Here is a 22,641-nt window from a genome sequence, read left to right as displayed (position 1 = left end):
TTTTTTTTTTTTTTTTTTTTTTAAGTATGACGACCAAAAATTGGACGCCCAGAGGAGGCCTCAGAAGTGATAAACTGAATTTCTCAAGTTTCCTTAAAAACCATGCATAAATTCAATAAAAAGAGCTTCTTTGACTGAACACTGAGACTTTTGTCTATGCTGCACAAGGGGGGAAAAATTCAAGTAGAAGCAAGGCAGACTGAGGTAAGATACTGCTTCTGTTTATTGAAGAAAAAAAACAGCTGTGCCTTACAGGGTCTCAGGCAAAAGTGGCCACACTAAAAACACTGTTCCTCCAGAAAAGACCGCTTGGGTCAGAGGCTGCCTTGCATAGCAAGTTCTGCCCAGCACCAAGCATATTCTTAGCGCTTAAATACCAGCTCTGAAAATGGCAGATCACAAGTAAATCGCTGGAGGATAGCCAAACAAGTATAGGGCCTACACAAACTTCCTGTAACTTTAAAAATAAGGATACACGCATCTTAGCCAATAGGCAGTTCCCATGTTACACCCCACTCAGCCTTCCACCAATACAGAAAACAGAGAGAGGGCCTGCTTTCTTTGCCTCCGGGGGATGTGTTACAGAATCAAAGCCCCTTGCCCACACAGGAAGGAGTACAGCAATGTGTCAGAGCTGGAAAATAGCTTCCACTTTTGGTGGAAGGCCATCAGATAAAGGGAGATCATTAAGTTCCACTTAATCTTTACACAAGTTTCACAAAGCACAGGAAGAGAACAACTAAATTGGAAACTAAAACCACACAAGCAATTTTAGAAATGGTTCTAGCTTTCTAAAAAAGCATATAACAAAAACATAAAAGGTACAAGAATGGTAAAAGATACATTACAAGAGCCATTACCACACCAGGAGAAGGCAAAAGAAAGGAGCTCCTTAATACATTTAGAGATAGCGGCGTTTGAGATTTTCTGCACTAATTATTTCCTCCCAACAATTAGAGGACAGAAATGGGAACTAAGACTCCCAGACTATTACATATTCTACTGATATGCTACATGACTTGCTCTGCCTAAAATCACAGCCTGCATTTTAGTTTCTAGAAAGTAGAAATAATCTTCAGGCATGCCATGAAGCTTCATGTTTATAATGATTTGCAATCCTCAAATGAAAGGCACTATAGAAGTGCACAATATTATTATGAACAAGCATCAAGCCCCTTCTACTCTTCTTTGACTAATCCTCATGCCTGGAGTCAGTACAACACTTAATCATTTTCAGGATCCAGCTATGATGCCACACGAAAAGGATGACATAATTTGAAAGAAAATGCTACCAAACAAGATCAGATTAATTCTCTGAGTAAGAAATCCAGTAAACCATAAAGCAAGATAGGAGAGTTGTAAAACAGCAGAGTTCTTCCAAAAATACCATTCAACATTTCCTCTAAGGTGTCAATAGAACTTTCATTATCAATCATTAAAACCAAGCTGACAATTGTTAACCGTTGTTTTAGAAAAACAGAAGTGGTGAGCTTATCTCAAAGGGATGCACTTTAACTTTAGAGCCCCACGTTAGGATTTTTTTTAATTCTTGAGGGGGAAATTTTAATTTATTCAATTTAAGAGGATCAGAAGGAAGAGAAAGATCATTTCCCCTCTTTAGACATACACTCAAACTATAACATCCCGTATGTGGTTGAAGAAAACACTCAAAATCATCCCAGTTCTACTTCTAGGTCTGCTTTTATACATAGCACCACGCACCTTGCTGGCTTTCCCCAAGTATTCATACACACTACGATTATAGCATACTACAGACATTTAGTTAGTAGTAAATGGTTGAAGGTGCTCTACCTGACTGGACTGTCATCATCAGCATCTCCGGTTCCAGCAGAGTCATGTTGATCCCTTTTTCAACAGCCACAATCCATTAAAAATAAGCAAGTCAGATGGAGGAATCCTACCTCAAACTTGATCAAACCTTCTGTGAAATGCACATCTTTAGATGCCACGCACTCAGGTCACTGAGACAACGTGTCTCTTTCCCCCATGCAGTTCCCGGCTTATTCACCACACATGCAAGTTGGGACAGCCCAGAATCAAATTACTACTAGGAAGAAAATGAGAAATACTAGGGCTGGAACTCCAGATGCATGGTTTGCAACAATGAGCTCCACCCCACATTGCTCTGGTGGATGGGGGGTACAGACTCTAGAAAGTACACTGTTGTTTTTTTTCCCCACTTTTGAGAAAGGTATATGAAGTTGTCTGTGAGCTTTCAATCCTCTACAGGGCTCTGCTGATGAGGCAGTTTCATTGCAAGAACAAGACGACTCTGCATTAACATAAACAGTCTGAACTAGGAAACAGACAAAAAAATACACTATACATAACCCACCAGTCTGAGACACATTACTTCATTCTTCAAGAGATGTGAAGAAATAAATCTAGGAAGTTGGTAATGTTGTTCCCATTCCCTTTCTGGCTACAGAACTTGAGGCACTAAATGCCAGGTTTAGAACGTTTAGTAGAATTAAAAGTTAGTTTAAAAGGGGGAAAAAAAGGTGGTCCTCGCTCTAATCTTTTCCATTCCAGATCCTGGACCCCTTCCAATACTTTCAACCCTAAAGGTAAAAAATTAAACTGCTTGCCAGGCTCAGATGATACAGGCAATGTGGCCTGGAATGGAAGGTGGATCTTTTATTGTCAAAATGTTGCCTGAAGATTTAAAAGATAAGTTGACCCATCTTTACTCACTGCATCTGCACTCACTCCTAACAGAGGCAAAATACAATTTCACTCTCTAAGGAGAATGGCAAGTAATTTGCTAGCTAGATAATTTAATTCAGTGAACCACTTCCAACTTCTGTCCCAGGAGCAGCTCCTCCCTTGTGTCTAATCACCCTCCCCTCCACCCCCAAGCTTACTGACAGTACCCATTAAGTCATTTGCCAGTAAATACAAATATTAATTTCTGCCTTACTCAAAAAACATTAAGAACCAAATGGACAAATATATGGTCTCCCTTTCAAGCAAGGCGCTCTGTGGTTGGCCAAATTCTCCTTTAGACAGAACCACATTGACAAAGGAACAGCTTCACACCCCTTGTGTTCCGACTCCTAACCACCGATGAACTTAAAATAGCTTCAGAGATGCTCTAACGCTCAAATGCAACAGGCCCCCCACAACAGCTGCTCCACAGCTGAGAATAGCCAGAACGCAGGAGGTTGTTGCAGCATTTCCAGAATGGCAAGAGGCAGTTCAAGGTGCATTCCAGCTTCTTGAAATAACCCAGGGTAGCCCCCTGAGCTAGTGGCATTCCAACAGGGCTGCTGCACTGGTTTTCCAGCCCCTTTGCCCTGATAAAGTAGCATAATGGGATCAGAATGCAGACACAGTTTGGTTCCAAAACACCAGGTTCAGCCTAAATACCACTCTATGTAGTTCTAGTGTCCAGGCTTACACTATATGAAAATGCAAGTTTCAAAGCAAAGACTGTACAGCAGAGATGAAGTGGGAATCCGAACCTTGAGAATTTGCCCAGGGTTCGTTCACAGAAGCATCTCGCAACAAAAAACCAGAACACCCTCTGGCAGCAACGGAGAAGCCATTTCCAACAAAAATGTTGTGAACTTTTTTGCTTGGAGTGATGGAGAGGAAGCAGTTCCCTTCCTCTTTCAGAAAGCATGCCCTTCCATACTCTGGAAAGCATTATTTTGCATCCTGCAAGTTACTCAAACATGTTCTCAAGTCCTCAATATGGTGCTGGGCATATTAATCAGACATGCATAAATGGATACTGGATTCAAGTTTCTGTTCTCAGCCTGGAGCTATGAGCATCATTGCCATAGGCTAGTGCAGTAGAACGGGAATTATTCACATCCAGGTGTTTCTCAGCCTACTTAAATCTCCAGCAGTTTACCTTGCCAGCCACTCAACTTTTTGCTGCAGCTTTTACTTCAAAGAGCACTGTTTCTTTACTCAACTGGATTACAGCTGCAGCCCTGAACTGCTGATGGAGAAGGGGTGCCCTCTGAAATAAAAACCAGAGCAAATACCTGGAGTACCACAGTGGTCCAACGCATCTGTTTGCTGCAGCTGTACATACCCCCAAATATACCACAAACTTTGATCTTCACAAGGAGAATAACCCTGCAAGTATCCAGATTCTACCATGCAGCTTCAGAGGTGGTGGTGTCAGGTAAGTGCCACTTTGCACAAAGAAGACAGCTTTCCTGGAGGTACAGAAGTTTGCCTGGTGTCTTTGTTCAGAGCTTCCCTTCCCCACACTTTTGTACAGCACTGCAGTGTAGAACAATGCAGAAATCATTCTTCGAAGGAGTGCTATATACCAGGGCAAGGTATTAAAATCAAGAGAGCAGTGCTCAACATTTTGGCCCTGTGCCAACCTGCACATCCAGCCCCCAAGCACCAGGAATCAGGGCCTTCACCACCTTATGTGCTCAATCTAACACGCAGCAGCACAGCCAACGGGGCTCTCCATGGACCCATGAGGAGCGCTATGGACTGGATGACCCTTCACCAGAGCCTCGATCTGGCCCATGGGCCAGAAGTTGAGCACCATGATCCCAGAAAAAGGCCACTGCTCGAGGCTTGGATTTAGTTTGCACTGTATTAGCAGCCAATTGCTGCTGCATAATGATGTAGTTATCTTGGGCAGAGAAGCCACTAGCCCATTTGATTAAAACAGGCCAAATGTCATCCTGCAAAGATTCTGTTTTCCCCCAAGGAGGATTTCTGATCGTCTGTCCTGCCATTATCGTCAATTATTACTTACCACCAAAAACTATCAGCAAATTCCTAAAATTAATTACTTCCCAATTCTGGTACTGGCTTAGTCAAGACAGTGAATTCAGTGCATTCATTAGGAATTTAAGTACATAGTATATCACCTTGATACTTCAAAATGTAAAGGCAAATGGAGACATGGGGAGAGTGAAAAAACAGGGGCAGACAGAAAATAGTGGAGAAGGCAACTACAAAACTTGGCAAAAGCATTAAAGCACCACCATTAACTTAAGTAGAAGCAACCAGCTTGACATTGATGGCAAGCTCAATAAAGCCACTACATTCGTTGTTGAAAGTAGCCCTTACCATTACCTAAATCTTCACTGTTGCCTCAGCACTATTTAAGAGCTTTTTTTTTTTTTTTTTTTTTTTTAAAGGTTTTTTAATTTTTTTGTCAAGAGATTCCCATTTCCAGGCCATTTAATAACCCCCCAAGAGATGGTTATTTTCAGTAAGAACTGGACCTCAAAGCAATGCTCAAAGTCTTTGGATGAGGCACTGTGTTTATGGTCATTTGGCAAGTGTGACTGAACAGCTTTCTTAACACAAGTTACCCAAGGCAGACTGGTTGTTCTTATACCAACATACTGTTCCTTTTACTCACACATTGTGAGGGGACAGCAAGCCCACTCGGAATGTGCGAGAAGCAGAAATCAGATCCAGTCATGAATTTCCTCTCAACTTGTTTGTAATACCACACTGAAATGTATTTTTATATTTAAATCCAAAACAAAAGCAATACTTAAAAGAAAAACCTGCCATTCAAAAAACAAGGCTTAATCAAGATAGCTCCTGAAGCCCTACCCACATTAGAACACACTTAAAAAAAAAAAAAAAGATTTTCACAAAGAACGCATCCCCTTTAACAGCAGCTTTCAGTGTTAAATCCAATTCCTCTCAACACACACAAGCATCTGAACAAGTTCACAAACCACAGGGAAAAAAAAAATTAATAAGAGGATGGTTTATGATATGGTTCTTATAACACACATACCATCCATGCTGCTTTTTGCAACTGGTAGCTAAAAGCAGGTCACAAAGCTTAGTAAGGTATTTGCTAAACCTATTTGAAAACCATTTCTAACCTGATTGTGGACAATAATCACACTACTCTGGGAGGGCGAAGTAGTATATGAGATGGATAGATAAGGTACAAATATCTACCCACACCACTCCTAAGCAGCATTCAAGGCATCACACTTGAAAAGTACATAAGCATATGCACAAACTACAGTATAGGAGCTTCTTAAAACACAGGTAAAAAAATTCTTGCATTTCCCACAGGAAATGGTGTGTAACAGCCAGGGTGGCAGCAATTTAATCCCATGTTGTAAATACAGTCACACTACACAGAGAGAGCTCTTGCTCATACCTAGTATACAGCCTGCAGTCATACTGAAAACTCCCCACATCCTAACTGCCCCAGGGGTTCTGCAGGATGTAAGCACCTCAGAGTAAAGTCAACTCATAACATGGACAAGCTACTACAAGTTCTGTCCAAACCTGTAATCATCATGTTCTGGTGAATGACGTGTTCGAAGACAGAATCATCCAAACGTCCCAGGAGTGAGAAAGGACCAGGGCAGCACCACACTGTTACCAACACACTTTCCATGGCCTCAGGCAGAGGCACAATTATGACTCCTTTTGACAACTGGACTGCAGGTAGTGGCCAATGATGCGATCATCAGCATCATCATGACAGCCAATGAGCTCATCTGAAAGTAACAATCAAACCGCACAAAAGTCCTAGGTCTGACCTCCTGCCTCTGGGGATAGATAGGAAAGGCCAAAATACCACGATTACAGGTCACATTATAAAAGCCTTAACAGCAGCTATCCCTCTGCAATGACCTTTTTGCTTCATTCTCCTGCTTAGTCTCATGCAATTCTGGGCTAAAAAGGAAGCCTGCTATGATTTGGGGTGTTGACAGAAGTGGGTATAAGGCAGAAGGACGAAACTAAATGCGAGTTAGGAAGACCACTGTAGAACACTGCTAGAGACAGAAACAGAGCTATTCTGCTAGAAATCCAGTTTTACCAAACCAAGACTAAAGATCTTAATAGGTTACCAAAAAGTGTCAGAGTATTTAACCAGTATGTTATATAGGACTATTTCTGTAGGGCTACATAAGCCGTTGACCTTATCATCCTTTAATGCACCCTGAAAACCCCTAAACAGATTTTACTCTTTACATAGTTTTATCCAATACCAGCAACCCAGGTAAGAGTGCAGACCTCCAAAAATCCTGGTGCTGGAGGGCTCAAAGATCAGTTACAACAAGAATAAAGGAAAGAGGAACCTAGAAAGGAACCCCTGGTTTGAAATATATATATAAATATTGAATCCTCCTCCTTTTTTCTCTTTTTCTTACTACTTTGGGAATTAAAATCTGCCACACCAAAAGAAAAACATGTATTTCAGTCCCATTTTCTCTGGTCCCAATGACACTCAAGCTGAATGCTTGGAAGAAGGGGTAAAATTCAGGAAGAACAAAGGCCAACTGCAGACACTTCCTAAGCCTGACGAAGGGTATTTGTACCCAAAAGTGTGCAAAGAATATTTTTTTCCAACTATCTAAGTTGGTCTAATAAAAGATATCAGATTTACCCAAGAACCTTGTCTGCCTGTGTCCTTAGACCAACATGACTACAACATATATCCCTAAAATCCTTTAATGCACTTAACTGCACAACACAGTACTGTGTGGAAAGCTTTTTTTCATCTCAAATTACAAGCATTTTATGCCCTGAAACAAATAGTTAGTGCAATTAATCATCGTTTTGTGCAACTGCAGTGCTATGTTTTCCTAAAGAAGATATGCTAGGAAAGAAGTTTTCTGTAAATTTAAAGGCACGTAGCAGGTTAACCATAGTTAAAAATCACTCAACACAAATAGTTCAGCTCTGAGTCAGCAGAGCCTGTCTAGAATTGCAAACGGGAGAGCCTGAACCTCACACAGGGAGCCCCCCAAGAACATTTCCCTAATTCTAACATTTCTCCCTCACACCCACTCAGCCCAAATTTTTCTCAGTGCCCCATTTCTTGGATTGGGCCAGTTGTCACAGAAGCAGCTCCACTGCAAAAAAAAAAACCCCCAAAACTCTACCTTCTTTAGTTAACTGGATACAGTTAAGAAACAGTCAAGCAATCAAATATCATCCCAACTGGCAAAGCACTTACAAAGGTGTTTAGAGCAGTGATTGAAATCAGGAGGTACAAAGTCACACCTACATAGCAAAGAGCTGTAACTGTACCTGTCAACTTCTATAAATATAAAAAAAAAAAAATCATGCAATTTCTGCCATCAGTGCCACTGAGTAAAGAACTCCACTTTAAATAGTCTATATTGTCATTCTAGGTTCCCTTCATTTTCAAGAACAAATGTATTGATCCAAGATGCATTATATACACTGCAAACCAATTCACTGCAGACTGGTGAGCCATTGTATCCTTTTACACCATGACCCTATGTAGATAACCTTGCATTTACAAAGCAGCCTTTCCTCCTTCAGAACTTTAATACACTTGACCCTTTGGTGCTTGACCCTTTTGGTCAAGCACCAAACACACTCAAATGGCTTCTCCAAAAAATGAAACACAGCAGCTCTTCAAACGCACATAGCAGCCCCCCACAGTTCTAGGAGAAAAGAATATTTTTTTATATATAAAAAAAATTTTTAAATTTCCCTTATTTTTTAAGGGAAATTTAAATTGGAATTGAGATGCAACGCTAGGGCTAACAGCTGTAATTTTCAAGAAAAATATTATCTTTAATACCAGGACTGTTATGGACCTTGGACTTTACATCTTATCTGAGGGAAAGATGATGCTTGAATTGTTTTCTTAATCAAGTTTGGCATTGTTTCAGTATCAATTCAGTAACAGCCACCTAGTGAATCATTTCCTGCAGTTCCATGCTCTCCCTTGGGGAAAGCTGTGGAGAAAGAGGTGATCCCATTCAGCTACTTTCCAAACCCAACCCTGTTTAACTTATACAAGGCAAGTAGCCCGCAGTAAAATAGCTGCAGGCTACAGCCAGAATTAACTACACTTGTATGCAAACTGATATGCCTGCTCTTTCCACACATTTTCTGCCATTCTTGTCTATCCACGTAGTAAAATCTCTTGTCCAGGCTCCTCATCTTGTTTCAGGATGACCACAACATCCTTTTCTTTGGCCTTGACAAACACAATCTTGCCCCGATCAGAGCCATTCAGAATCGTGCTAGAAGACCATTTTCACAGCTCCTCACCTTGGTCAGATAAGACTCTTGCATCCCTACAGTGGCTGCTGCTCCTCCTCTACTGCATCACACTGAAGCACTGTTCTCCACCTAGTCTCCTCTTTCTAAGGTTCTAGGGCACTTACACATGTGGGGAGTCTGCTCCAACACACTGGAAATCCAGCACTTCGGAACAGAATCGAGTCTGCCAGCATACATAAATTGATGCACTCTGGCAGCCTTGCATGTCATGTGCATCAGCAGCACAGCATGCCTCTGCACTGAGAAAATGGCACCAGCACGCTTTGAACTAAAATATGTTCAATGTGCTTTAGTTCAAAGTGTACCACCAACATTCTCAATGCAGAGGCACGCTGCACCACTGATGCATGCTTTTGACATGGCACCAAGCGCTTTTCATTAGCGAAGCTCGCTAATTAAAAGCGCCCAAAGCTAGGTCAGGAGCACATGTAAGAATGCCCCTGATGACCTACCCCACCTCATCTAATCACCTCATCTGCTATTGAGCAAGAAAAATTCCTGCCTCCAAGCAACTCATGATTTCACCACTACTTGCTAAATTTTCAAAACAAGCATCTTGGTGCTTTCCCCCCCTCTTACCTGTCATGCATGGCAACAGCTCACCATAAACAACCATAAAGCTACCTCATTATCCTCCAAATCTCTCAGCAGCACTCCCTGTCATGAGACTACAAAAATGCTTGCCAAGCCAGGACCACTGCTTGTAATGCTAATACTATTTCTGTTTTATATTCCACACCTGTCTATAACCTCACTGCCTGCCTTGTGCCAAGACCAAAATCTATGGGACAAGAAGATTTTATTCTGTTTGTACAGCACTTTGATTCAGGATAATGGCTCTCAGGCAACCAAAGTAACATTAAATGATTATGTATTTATTAGTGAAAAGGTTGGGAAGAATTCTCCTTTCCGTCTTCTCCCAAAGATCTATTTTACTTATGTTTTGGAAAAGAAACCAAAGGTTTGGCATAGCCTCCAAAAGAAACGCACTACCCACTTTTGAGTCAGAAAAACAGACGAGCCAAACAAGATGTCTCTGTTGTAGATGAAGGCCCCAAGTTAACTATTACAAGTCGTTTTTCCTAAATGTTGAGTAATGGCCAGCACAGCCACATCAAAATGTCTCCCAGGTTTTGAGATTTGTTGTGCTATGCAATTGTAAACAGATGGAGCCCAATCATGCAAGATGCTCAATACTTCACCCGCATTAAAGCTTTTAATATCTGTAGGCTCAGATTCCATGTAATACAAATCCTCAGAGAAAGTCATGGTTTAGCTCTTCTGCTGTTTCTCAATTTGGGATCCTCCCTCCAGTCTCAGCCAGTCAGGGCAAGAAAGATTTCTCACTAGCCATAAACAAACCAGGCAAGAACCGCTGAAAGGAAATGGGTTTCCAGCTCCAGGATAGTTTAAGAGCAAGGTCATACTTCCTTTGCCTTTATGTGTGGGTTTTGCACAACTGTTAGTCACCACACAGCATGTGGAAGCTATTTCTGCCATTTACCTTGGACAATAACTAACAAGCATTCATTGCAAGAGTTCCTTGGACCTTTTGTAGCCAAACATCCATGACTGATCCTCCACTTCTGAGGTAAAAATCTTTTGACATCTGCTTCAGTTTCCCATTGTTATACCAGCTACAGATTATGAGACATTCATATGAATGACATATTGCAAATAAGTAACACTAATCAATCATCTCATGGTTATTTAATTCAGGATGCAGAGGAAAGGAAGGATGGAGAGCAGCAGAATAGGGACCCTGGCCCTCAGAAAAGCAGGCTTCGACTCATTCAGGGAGCTTATGGGCAGGATCCCCTGGGAAGCCAGACTGAGGGGGAGAGGAATCCAGGAGGGCTGGATGTACTTCAAAAGATGCCTTACTAAGAGTGCAGGAACAAGCCATCCTGATGTGCAGGAAGACTAGAAATTAAGCCAAGTTGTCTTCTGCCATAGTAGGGAACTCTTCAGTAAACTAAATAACAAAAAGGAAGCTTATAAGAAGTGGACACTTGGACAAATAACTAGGGAAGACTATAAGAGCATTGCTTGGGCATGCAGGGATGAAATTGGGAAGGTGAAAGCACAACTGGAGTTGCGGCTAGCAAGGGATGTGAAGGGTAACAAGAAGGGTTTTTACAAGCATGTCAGTAGCAAGAGGAGAATCAGGGAAAGTGTGGGTTCCTTACTGAACGGGGCAGGCAACCTTGTGACAGGATGCAGAAAAGGTTGAAGTGAACTCATTGCCTTTTTTGCCACAATCTTCACAGTCAAAGTTAGCTCCCAGACTATTGCATCAGGCAGCACAGTTTGGGAAGGAGGGGGAGCAACCCTTAGTGCTGAAAGAACAGGTTAGGGACTACTAGAAAAGCTGGACATGTACAAGTCCATGGGGCTGGTTGGGATGCACCCAAGGGTGCTGAGGGAGTTGGCTGATGGATTGCAGAGCCATTGGCCATCATCTCTGAAAACTCAAGGCAACCAGGAAAGGTCCTGGATGATTAGAAAAAGGGCCCATATTTAAAAAAGGAAAAGAAGAGAATCCAGGGGACTGCAGACCAGTCAGCCTCACCTCAGTCCCTGGAACAATCACAGAGCAGATCCTCAAGCAAACCATTTCTAAGCACTTGCAGGAGAAAAAGGTGATTAAGAACAGTCTGCATGGATTCACCAGGGGCAAGTCAGGACAAGGTGACTGGCTCTGTGGATGTGGGGAGACCAGTGGATGTGGCATACCTTGATTTTAGCAAGGCTTTTAATATAGTCTCCCACAGCATTCTTGCAGGCAAGCTAAGGAAGTATGGGCTGGATGAATGGACTGTAAGGTGAACAGAAAACTGGCTGGAGCATCAGGCTCAGACAGCAGTGGTCAATGGCTTGATGTCTAGTTGGCAGCCAGTATCATCAAGTGGAGTGCCCCTGCCCCAAGGATCAGTCCTGGGGCTGGTTTTGTTCAGTGTTGGCATCAACAACTTGGAAGATGGCACAGAGCACACCCTCAGCAAGTGTGCAGAGGACACCAAGCTGTGGGGAGTAGTAGATATGCTGGAGGGTAGGGCTGATTCAGAGTGACCTAGACAAATTAGAGGATTGGGCCAAAAGGAATCTCATGAGGTTTAACAAGAACAAGCGCAAAGTCTTGCACTTAGGTCGGGACAATCCCATGCATCAGTACAAGCTGGGGGCTAACTGGATGGGCAGCAGCTCTGCAGAAAAGGACCTGGGGGTTATTATGGACAATAAGCTGAATGAGCCAGCAGCATTCCCTTGTTGCAAAGGCAGCCAACAGCATACTGGGCTGCACTGGTAGGCATGTTGCCAGTAAGTCAAGGGAAGTGATTATTCCCCTCTATTCAGCGTTGGTGAGGCCACATCTGGAGTACTGTATTCAGTTTTGGGGCCACCACTATAGAAAGGATGTGGACAAACTGGAGACAGTCCACCAGAGGGCAACAAAAATGGTGAGGGGGCTGGTGGACATGACTTCTGAGGAAAGACTGAGAGAACTGGGCTTATCTAGTCTAGAGAAGAGAAGATTGAGGGGGAATTTGATAACAGTCTTCAACTACCTGAAGGCAGGTTTGAAAGAGAATGGAGCTAGACTGTTCTCAGTGGTGGCAGATGACAGAACAAGGAGCAATGGTCTCAAGTTGCAGCAAGGGAAGTTTAGGTTAGATATTAAGAAGAGTTTTCTCACTAGAAGGGTAGAGGGTAGTAAAACACTGGAACAGGCTACCACCTCTCTGGGTAAAAGCTCCATCCTTTTTTAAGGTTTTTAAGATCTGGCTAGACAGAGCCTTGGCTGGGATGATCTAGTTGGGGATGCTCCTGTTTTGAGCAGGGGGTTGGGCTAGATGACCTCCTGAGGTCCCTTCCAACCCTAGCTTTCTGTGATAATCAAAGCATGTGCCACACCAGCTTACTCCACCTGCCAAAGGCTGGTTACAGGAGACAAATGTCACAGAACATTAATCCACTGTGCTACTTACCATTCTTCCTTTCACTTAGTGGGGGAAGGTTGGGATTCCGGCCATGATGGAGATTCAGGGTCAGCTCGGGCTGCAAGGAGAGTTCCTGCAGCTCATTGGCAACGGCTTCACTCTGGGGGCTTGGTGCCGCCGAAAGCGACACCAGCACCGGCTCATCATCATTTTCACCTGCCCCTCCTCCGTCCAGCCCATTGCCAGCAATGACGGAAGGGGGCAGGCACACAACGCCGGAGAAATCCACTTTGGCTTTCGTGATGGCAACCTACAAGAGAAACAACACAAGTTTGGACCTTATCATAGGGAAAGCTATCCCACTTCCATAATGATATGTGGCATCTCTGCCTTGAAGTCCAGCACACCATTTCTAGATGTAGTTTACTATTTGCATTATTGTTGTCAATTTAGACTCAGTCATTCATACCCACTAAGCCTATTAGCCTCGAGACTTGCATGGCATTTTCCTGTCCTCAACAGGGTCATTCACTGTGTCCGATGATCAAACAAGCTACTAACCACTGTTATCCTTCTGTTTTTTATACAGATCCTACAACAGTACTCCTAACCTTAGTTATACCTCCTCATTTTTTGAAGGAAGGAAAAACAGCATTAGTTTTACGGTGCTTAGCATCTGCCAATGAAACATGTTTAATAAGAATTAAGGACTCTCCTTCCTTAAAATAAATAAATAATATAAAAACTTGCTTGAAATCCAGTCAAGGGAGTGAAAACAAGTGGAGTAATTTCAGGTAGTATACCTGTTTCTCTGGCTCTCAGATAATCTGATTTTGCAAGCACATCCACACTTTAAAATAAAATACTGCCCCTCTTCCCCCATTCTTAGGGTTACCATACATCTGGGTTTTCCTGGACAGGACCTCTTTTTGAGTCCTCCCATCTTCATCAAGGCAGTTTTTTTAAATATCAAAAAATGTCTGGGATTTTGTTCCGCTCAGTTTTTTCCTGGCACTTCCCAGCCTGCCCTAGCAAGGAGCTGCTTGGGGCTGGGGGGAGAGGGTGATTAGAGGTACGGGGCATCACGTGGTGGTAGGACAAGCCCCAACAGCTACATGCAGGTAAGTCTGTGGGGGGCCATGGCTTGTGGACTGTCCGGGAGGCATGTGCATGCGTGCATGCGCACACACGTGTGTGGCAGGAGATGGGTGTGTGAAGGGGGGTGAGTACCTGTGGGTACGCTGGGGCTGTGGCAGGCTAAGGGAGGCACCTGCCCTCCCATGGCAGGGGAAGCAGGTAGGGGGGCCCTTTGGGGACAGCAGAGAGCTGCACAGCCAGGCTGGTGGCACTGGGATTGGTGCCTGTGCTTGAAGGGGTGGGGCCACTGGGAGATGCTGCAGGGCTGTGGGGGGAGCAGGCAGCTGCAGGTCAGAAGCACAGGGCACCGGCAGGGCCAGGGGGCTGCAGGTCAGGAGGAAGAGGCACCAGCATAGTCTGAGGGGAGGGGGTGGAGTACTGTGGGTCAGGAGTGAGAGGCAGCAACAGGGCAGGGGGGGGCGGGGCATGGGCATATCACTGTCCCACCACCAACCACCACATTACCTGCCCCCCTCCCTGACAGGTCACCTCTTTCTTGAAACCAGAAATACGATTATCCTTCCCATTCTGCAAGCAACCCATACAAACAGCGCAAATGAATTATGGAGGAAAAAATAACTGTACATAAAGTAAAAAAGTGTTCCCTTGTAATTTATGAGCTACAGTTTTTATAAAGAATAAATCAAGAATCAATTATCCAAACAAACTATTCAAATATGTGAACATTTAAAACCCACATCTGTGTTCCCATACAGCTGCCTTTCAAATGGATGAATATGCACGATGCAAATATAATCAGCTGGACAGCTTCAAGATGAGAACCAGTAATGAAAGATGTACTACCATTAACAGGAGCTTGTACTAAGGCATTCACATCCAGCTTTGATGGAGGTGAGGGTTTCCTGCATCTCTATCACTGCTGCTTCTACCTGTCCAGGCTCACAGGCCAAGACTGCATTAACTCTAGCTGTGCTGCAGCTATTTATCAGCCTGTAGGATTTTCAGAAGCTAAGCTTCCATTAAAGAAATGGAGATAACAATGAAGGCAACAAAATGAGATCTGCAGGAAATCCCTATCTATGTTTTAGAAACTATTCAAACAAAACAGTGCAAAAGTCTCACCTAAACAAAAACTTTTCCCTTTAGAGATTAAACAGCAGGGGGGTTTCCGTTAAAGATAATTGTACTTCCCAGTCTTGGTGGCTAGGGACAGAAATTGTTAATAAACCAGTATAAGTGACCAGAAACCAGTTCAAATCTGTAACATAACGGAAGTTCAGTACACATAAACCTCTTTCAAAATGGCTGAAACCTGTTTAAAATAAATCTGGATGGATGTAGTTTTACACTTAACTGCTTTAAGTTAGAAGTTCAATAAACTGATTTGTCTCCGGTCCCCTCCAGATTCAGAAGTTAACTCATAGTGTCCACCCCCCGGATCACAGGATGCTTTGTACCTCCCCCACAACATCCCCTGCCCCTCACCGGGGGCAGCCTCGCCTTGGCCCAAGCTGTCTGCTCCAGCTGAGCAGGAAGGCGTGCTCTAGCACTCCCCAGCTTCTGGCCTGAGCCACTGCAGGCACATGGCTGCATTTCCAGAATCAAAAGTGAGTATCTGTTCACTTGCTTAGACTAACCTGCAAAGATTAAATGGATTCAGCCTTAGGGCTTTAACTGTCTGTACTTTGCTGATACGTGCATCAAGTCCAGAAGCCACTGTATTAACTGTTAACCTAAACCAGCCTGAAATGGGTTCAAACAAACCCACCTTTTTGTGGGCAAGGCTTCAGTCTTTGGCTAGGTACAGGCATTCAAAAAGCCTGAGACTGAATCGATATAACTTAATTGGTTTTTTGTAAGCAGCATAGTTTATGTCAGTGGCAAACAGGATGCACATCTGCCCTCTGGCTGAGGGGCTGGGGGGAGGGCACACAAATCAGAATGGGTTCTGCCATTTTTAAACCAATACGTGGGCACCAAAACTTCTGTTCTGTTACAGGTATAGCCCCGTTTTTGATCATTTATACCGGTAAAAGTATGTCTGTACCTGGCCTGGAGCTTCCATTTCCCTGTTTTTCTTTGCTACCTCAAAGATCATGATTAATGTTTGCAAAGTACGTTAACAAGAAACAGCAAAGTGATAAGCAGTAGTATCCTTGCCTCAGAGGAATGCATACCAAACGCTCAAACCATCACTTAGAATTGCTGCAATGTATACAGACTAATTTCAGCCATGCTGTCATAGCCATCCCTAGAATTCCGCATCATGATCTCAAGACAAACTATGGAAAGTTGGATGGATGGTCTCCAAGTACATCAACTGGAAAAAAAAAAAAGTGCTTGTTCTAACAAGAGAAATTAAATAGACCTAAAGTCAGCTACAAGATTAAGCATGTGTTTTACTTCATTTCACTTCAGCTAGAATAAGACTATCCCTTCCTTGATACATTTTCTAACAAATCTTGTTCATATTCATTTGAAAGCATAATTTCAAAGGTGATCTGCAAAGAGAAAAATGGGCTTCCACACCTTTTGTTTCTTTATGATGTGAAAACAAAGCCCGAAAATTTTTCTTCCCCACTGCCTCCAAGATGTAAAATAGCAGAGTGTGATGGGACATACAGACCCTGCATAGGCTAGGAAGAGTTAAACAGCAGTGGACTGTCAGCTCCACCCACTGCCCTTCTACTTATACTGGGCCTGTAGAAAAAGACTAAATTTGACAGATCTTCCTCTTTTGGCAGCTGCCTAGAGAGGGACCTACTGCTCTCAGTTGAGGAGAGAGGGCTGGCTAGAACAATTGTAAAGCAAGACTAACGCCAGATAAAATCTCCCTGAAAGAGAGGTAGCTCCACACTAAACCTGATGTCAATAGTTAAGCAAGCCCATAACAGGGGATGCCCCACCTGGGAGGAAGAGAGATGCAAACTGAGCACAAAGAGTGGGCAGATGAACAGCTTCAGATAGAGTTGAGCTTAACTGGGATAAACTTCCCTTATTGTGTCTGCTTAGACACTAGAACAGTGATGTTCGCTACCCCAGCAGAAAAGACAGAACTTTTGTAATTGCCTGACCAGAGCAACTGATCCACAACCACTGGAGTATCCTCTGGGGGAAACTGAGGCAGACAGACTGCAACACACTGCCCAGTCTACCCACTGGGAAGCAGTGACCCAATAACAAATGCATCCCAAACCTCGCAGCAGCTAACAAAAAGGTTGGACTGGGAGTGGACCCATCTTACTTTCTTCCCTAAAAGATCCTTCCCCTTTCAGGTAGAGAGAAAGGATTCAAAGCTATCACACAACATGTTTAAACTAACAAAAATAGGCAGCATGTCAAAGCATGTTCACTAAACATGTTTTAACATGATTTTAAAACAAAACTGGACCTGGAGTAAGCAAACCAAGTTGTATTTAAAACCATGTTAGCCAATACACTGTTTTAAAGCAAAACTTGTTTTCCTAGTCTAGGCACACCCAGATTAGCCAGACACCGATCTGCGAGATACACACTCCCAGGCCACCACATCGAATTTAGCAGGATGACAAGGGTTGGGTTCCTCACAAAGGAGTTGCATAGGAGCCATGCAGATCTCCTTAATGTACCGCTCTTTCATCATTTTCCAACATACATATTTCCTATTCTACTTGATGTGCCGTTTAAAATTTGTATAAGAGTCTCCATCTCCCATTGCAGACTACTTTATAAAATCCCTAAAAAGGCAAAGTATCAGTCTAACAAATGCAGAATTCCTGGCTCTGCACAATCTTGATTGTTCCAGACCATGGCCCTGACTCCAACAAGTCTCAGGGAAAGAGGACATTTTTGAACAGCAGGCTATAAAGCTTGCCGAAAGTCAATTACCACCGGAACGGAAGAAAACCAGGTTGGGCAGTAGTTTGTTAAGTTTGCTGTGTTTGCAAGTAATTTGGTACAGCAAATATGGTATAATGCTTCAAATGTTCTACTGTGAGATATTAAAACCTCTGTTTGGTTGCCAGAAGTCTGATCTTAAGAGCTAGAGACAGAAGTTACACATAAACCAGTTTAAAAGGCTGAAACTGGTTTAAGATCAACCTGGCTGAATGTAGCATCAGACTTAACTGATTTGGGTCAAACCAGTTTATTAAACTTCTGTCCCAGGCCCCTTCCTGGTTCAAATTAAAAGTCACAGTTCCCCAGCATCCCAGCATGCTTTGCAGCCCTGGACTGTGCCACTGCTCCAGAGAATAGGGCTGGTTCTGCCCCTCTGCTCTCCAGCTGGAGTAGTGAGGACTGGCTCACCAACCTCACTGGCCCCCTCAGGCAAACCCTAGCTCCTGGAGGCTGGGGCCAGGGAAGGAAGTTAAACTCACCGTGTCATCCCGTGTGCATCATCCCCCACCCCCCCCCAAGAGTACAGAGCTGCACTGCCCTGCTGGTTTAGTTAGTGCTGGCTATGACTGTGGACTACAAATCCCAGAGGCACCTGAAAGAGGAAGTGATAAGCAACCCTGCAGAGTCCTGCTGCTCTGATTGGTGACTGCAAATTCCAGACCTGGGGGCAGCAGGAAGAGAAAGTGAACACACAGACCATTCTGGCTACCTGCCAGGAGGCCATGCTGTAGCACCCCTTGCTTCTGGCCTGAGCTACTGCAGGTATGTGGCTGCATTTCCTGAATCAAAAGTAAATTTCTGTTCATTTGCTAATTGGTTCAATTTTTGCAGCTTAGACTAACCAGCAAAGACCGAATCAATTCAGCCTTGGGCTTTCTGACGGTCTATACTTAGCCAAAAGGTTTCCCACAATGCATTCTTTCCCACTTCCAGGGGAGTAGCATTTTACAGGGATTAGGCTGTTACACATATTAATATTTACAAATTAATTACATATTTAAAATGTTTGTTTTGCTGCCATTTTTAAAGACTTAGTATTTTTTCACAGAGAAATAGCATGTCCTGAGGATACAGGTGTGTGAACAGAGGCAGAAGATCAACAATAACCTTCCCTTAAAGGTAAGGGAGACCTCTGTTTATATCCCTATTTTCCCATTGCTGTCAAAAGCCTTTTGTCACAGCAACATCCACTGAAAGTTTAACTTAGCTTCCTCTGGAATACGTCACAGATGACATAAGCATTGAGCAAGGGCAATGAGAGAATAGAGTTGCTACAAAAGTAGCACAAAAGGCACATGAACCACCATGTTCCATTTTCTCCTTGGTTTTGAATGCAAACAACTTCTGCTTCAGACATAGTAGGAACCACTTGTGTGTGCAAATATTAAGATTTTGCACCATTACTTAACATTTTTTGATAAAACTGCTGGTAATAGAGAGATGAGGATGAGATGCTTCTGCATGGGAGGAGAGTAAGGTTTCCCGAGTCTACCCAAATACATATAAGCACACATGCATAGAAAGGCTTGACGCTGTAGCTGTTGGTTGTACAACATTAGCTTCAGCAAAAGTATCACACAGTACAGGCAGAATTCAGCCTCCAACAAAGAAGATGAATATTTTAAATGGGGTGGGGAGCCATCCAGCATCAAGTACTACAGAAAGCCCTCAAAGGAAACAAATAACAATCAGGACAATGAAAAAGGAAATAGGAGGAAAAAACCCAGCCATTCAGTTTCTCAGGGCAAGAGGAAGCTGCTGTGAAGAGCATTCCTGTCTCTCTCTCCTTGAAATGTTTGCATTTTGGGGGTTGAGTTGCCAGGGTAATAGTAATTTCCTACCAATTTAAGAATTGCTAAGCAACCTGCATCGGCTAACAGCAACAGCATGTGTGTGCAGCTGGGCTATTTTGGGAAGAAGCAGATACTATTTTTTTTTTTAAACTTAAGAGCAGCCTTCTGTTAAATGACTGTGCCAGCTGTGATCAGCTGGCCAAAAGAAGAGGTAATCCTGGGGCAGAGAGGCTGTAAGTGGATCAGTCTCCGAGATGAATGAACAGAAAAGGAGAGACAATGTCACGTTGTGCCCAAAGGCAGTCGTGTCTCCCAATCATCCCAACGCTGAAAAAAAGGCCAGAAGGCGGCAATCTGTAGCATGCGGAAGGAACAGCAACACAGTAAACTGAGAGGTTGCTAGAGATCAAGAGTAAGATCTCTCTCAAGCACTCTTTTTAGCTTTAGTTTTTTAGATTTAGGAAATCACCTCCATAAAAGGCCTCACGAAGAAAGGATGCATTAAGGAATGTATTCAACATGCAGCCACTCAAGCTGCAGCTATGCATACAAGTGGAAACAGGATTCTGTTTCCAGTAAATTTAAATCCAGGTTGACTAACCTTAAGACTGAAGCCTCATCTGCCCATAATAAGGATATAGCACAGTCAGCTGCAGCACAAAAGCTTCTCAAAGACCAAATCCAACTCTGGCCCAGAAGAAACACCTTCAGGCAAGCAGTGGAGTTTAGCCTCTTGACCGCTCTGCTGAGAGGCCAAATATAAAACAGGAACTCCTGCCTTCTGGAAACTGCAGTATGATCATTTCATACAAACCACTGAACAGTCAAAAAGTAACCGTTTTCAGCTGGCAACCACAGGCTACATTAGAACTAGTGACTCAGAGATATAAGACTGCATACTCCATTTTGGACCTTGAGTCACTATCCTCCAGGCCTTCAATAAAAATATTGCAAACAAAGGCAGACAGAAAAGCTGATAAGAAATGGATGGGTGTGTTCCCACTACGTAGCTAAAGTCTCTGAGCCTGTATTCAGCCTGTCCCAAGAGCACGATGGTAGAAGACTGGCCATCTCCAAGTATCACTAGAAATCTTTTGCTCCCGGCAGTGGTGAGATCTGCATCTAGGATCCAAAACAAGACATGTTGGGACCAGTATGAAACCTTATCAGTCAAAAGGCACAAAGAGCTGTCTTAAGAGAAGTTAGGACTTGAAAGGGGAATGAGCTGGAAAGAACCTGCCTGGTGTAACTGGACTGAAAACAGCAGAGTCTTCGCAATAGTTGATGAATCCTTGTAGATAAAAGCAACTCTCCCCAATAGCTTGAAAATCCATTCAACAAGGACCAATTTCTAACACTGGAAGCAGTGTCAAACTCATTCAGCCCACCAGGCCAAATCGAGACCATGCTGCTCCTTGCTGGCGATCCAGACCTCTTCCAGCAGCAGAGCAAGCAACAGCAGCATTAACTGCCACAGATGCCTGAGGTGCTGCACGGGCTTAGGGAGCTGGGGGGGATTAAAGCAGCTGTTTTCCCTGCTGCCACCAAAATGCATCCCCAACAGGGCTTCATACCCAGGAATTTGGTGGCAGGCCCCACCCCTGCTTGGCCCTTCCTGCTCCTTCCAGGGGCCCCATAAAGCAGGTGACACTGCTTCACTGGCTAGATCTGGCCCGCATCTTTAGCACCCCTACATTTTACTCAGACCAGCAGTGCTATAATTTGAAAAAAAAAGGTTTCTGAAGACCATTGTCAAATGTCCACTTAGCTTCTAAATGCCATGAACAGCAGGCTCATAAAACTAATTCCAAGTATTACTTCAAAAACTTCACAGCTGAATACATGGTAGGAGATGTATGGAAACTTGAAAACTCCCAGAATGCTAAACCAGCATTACACATAACAAACAAGGCAGGTCAAAAGTAGCACTTGCTAAGAGTTTTAGGAAATTCATAAGTATTGCTCAGTAGGCCTGTGTGAATAGGGAAGTATTCAATTTGGATTTGGCGAATTTTGGAGGACAGTGATTCGATACAGTGATTCAAATCACCATCCCCATTCAATTGGGCCAAATCAGAATCGGAGATTCGGCACCGATTCAGATCGGCCAGGGAGAGGCAGGCACAGTCAGCTGCAGTTCTCCCGTGGCTGTGCCTGCCTCTCCCCGGGCAGGGGGAGCCACGGGAGAAACCCCCATGGCTGCCCTGCCCGGAACCACAGGTGCAGCGCGGCTCGGCAGGGCACCACATGCTGCCTGGGAACTGGGGCCACTGGGGCTGAGCAGAGCTGGGCTCCAGCTGACTGCCGGAGCTGCCCCAGTTCCCAAACAGCATGCAGCGCCCTGCCGAGCCATGGTGCACCAACACCATGGGGCATCTGCCACGCAGGTGCCAGTCAAGGGGAGTGATCCCTGCTGCCCCCCACTGCACAGAGGGGCTCTGCCACAAGCCCTCAGAGGCCCTGATCACCACTGCCACAGCCAGTGAGTGTGGGGTTTTTTTTTTGGGTTTTTTTTTAAGGGCCAGAAGACTACGGCCAGGCAGGGAAGCCATGGGGGCTTCTCCCACAGCTCCTCTGGCTGTGCCTGCCTCTGCCCTGGCAGGGGGAGCTACAAGAGAAGCCCCCATGGCTGCCCTGCCCAGCCCCATCCCCCATCCAGCCCAGCCAGCACAGGGGAGTGGGAGGGTGCGATGCAGGCGCAGCTCGCTCCAGGCAGCAGCAGGGCATAGCCCCCACTCCCAGCACTACGGCGCCCGCATCAGCACTGGGAGCAGGGGCTCTGCCCTGTCACCACTTGCCAGCCAGCGCAGACAGAACGCAGGATGTGGGCAAGGCAGTGCTGGGAGCAGGAGCTGTGCCCTGCTGCTGCTTGCCCCCTTCTGCCTGGAGCGAGC

At 44.2% G+C, this 22,641-nt stretch overlaps 1 protein-coding gene and 2 long non-coding RNA genes across 3 annotated transcripts in view; all 3 read right to left on the bottom strand.

Annotated features, from left to right (window-relative positions):
- Nucleotides 1–2,022, bottom strand: part of MKL1 (megakaryoblastic leukemia (translocation) 1) — a 105,378-nt gene extending 103,356 nt beyond the window's left edge. The window contains exon 1 of the mRNA XM_019515140.1: nt 1,813–2,022. Within this exon, the coding sequence (XP_019370685.1) occupies nt 1,813–1,858 (46 nt within the window). The 5' untranslated portion in view covers nt 1,859–2,022. The remainder of the gene's footprint in view (nt 1–1,812) is intronic.
- Nucleotides 2,023–10,153: 8,131 nt separating this feature from the next.
- Nucleotides 10,154–13,115, bottom strand: LOC109295966. Its single transcript, XR_002096868.1, has 2 exons — nt 13,026–13,115; nt 10,154–10,382 (listed from the first exon to the last, which is right to left on the bottom strand). It is a non-coding gene; the product is annotated as an uncharacterized LOC109295966 (long non-coding RNA).
- Nucleotides 13,116–13,207: 92 nt separating this feature from the next.
- Nucleotides 13,208–22,641, bottom strand: part of LOC109295967 — a 24,918-nt gene continuing 15,484 nt past the window's right edge. The window contains exons 3-4 of the long non-coding RNA XR_002096869.1: nt 16,253–16,395; nt 13,208–13,287 (exon numbers count right to left, since the gene is read on the bottom strand). This is a non-coding gene — a long non-coding RNA (uncharacterized LOC109295967). The remainder of the gene's footprint in view (nt 13,288–16,252; nt 16,396–22,641) is intronic.

This window comes from Gavialis gangeticus, unplaced genomic scaffold (assembly GCF_001723915.1).
Source record: "Gavialis gangeticus isolate Ggan-Ray unplaced genomic scaffold, GavGan_comp1, whole genome shotgun sequence".
Classification (NCBI taxonomy): Eukaryota; Metazoa; Chordata; order Crocodylia; family Gavialidae; genus Gavialis; species Gavialis gangeticus.
Note: the sequence above shows the minus strand (reverse complement) of the source record. Positions and strands in the feature narration are given on the sequence as shown.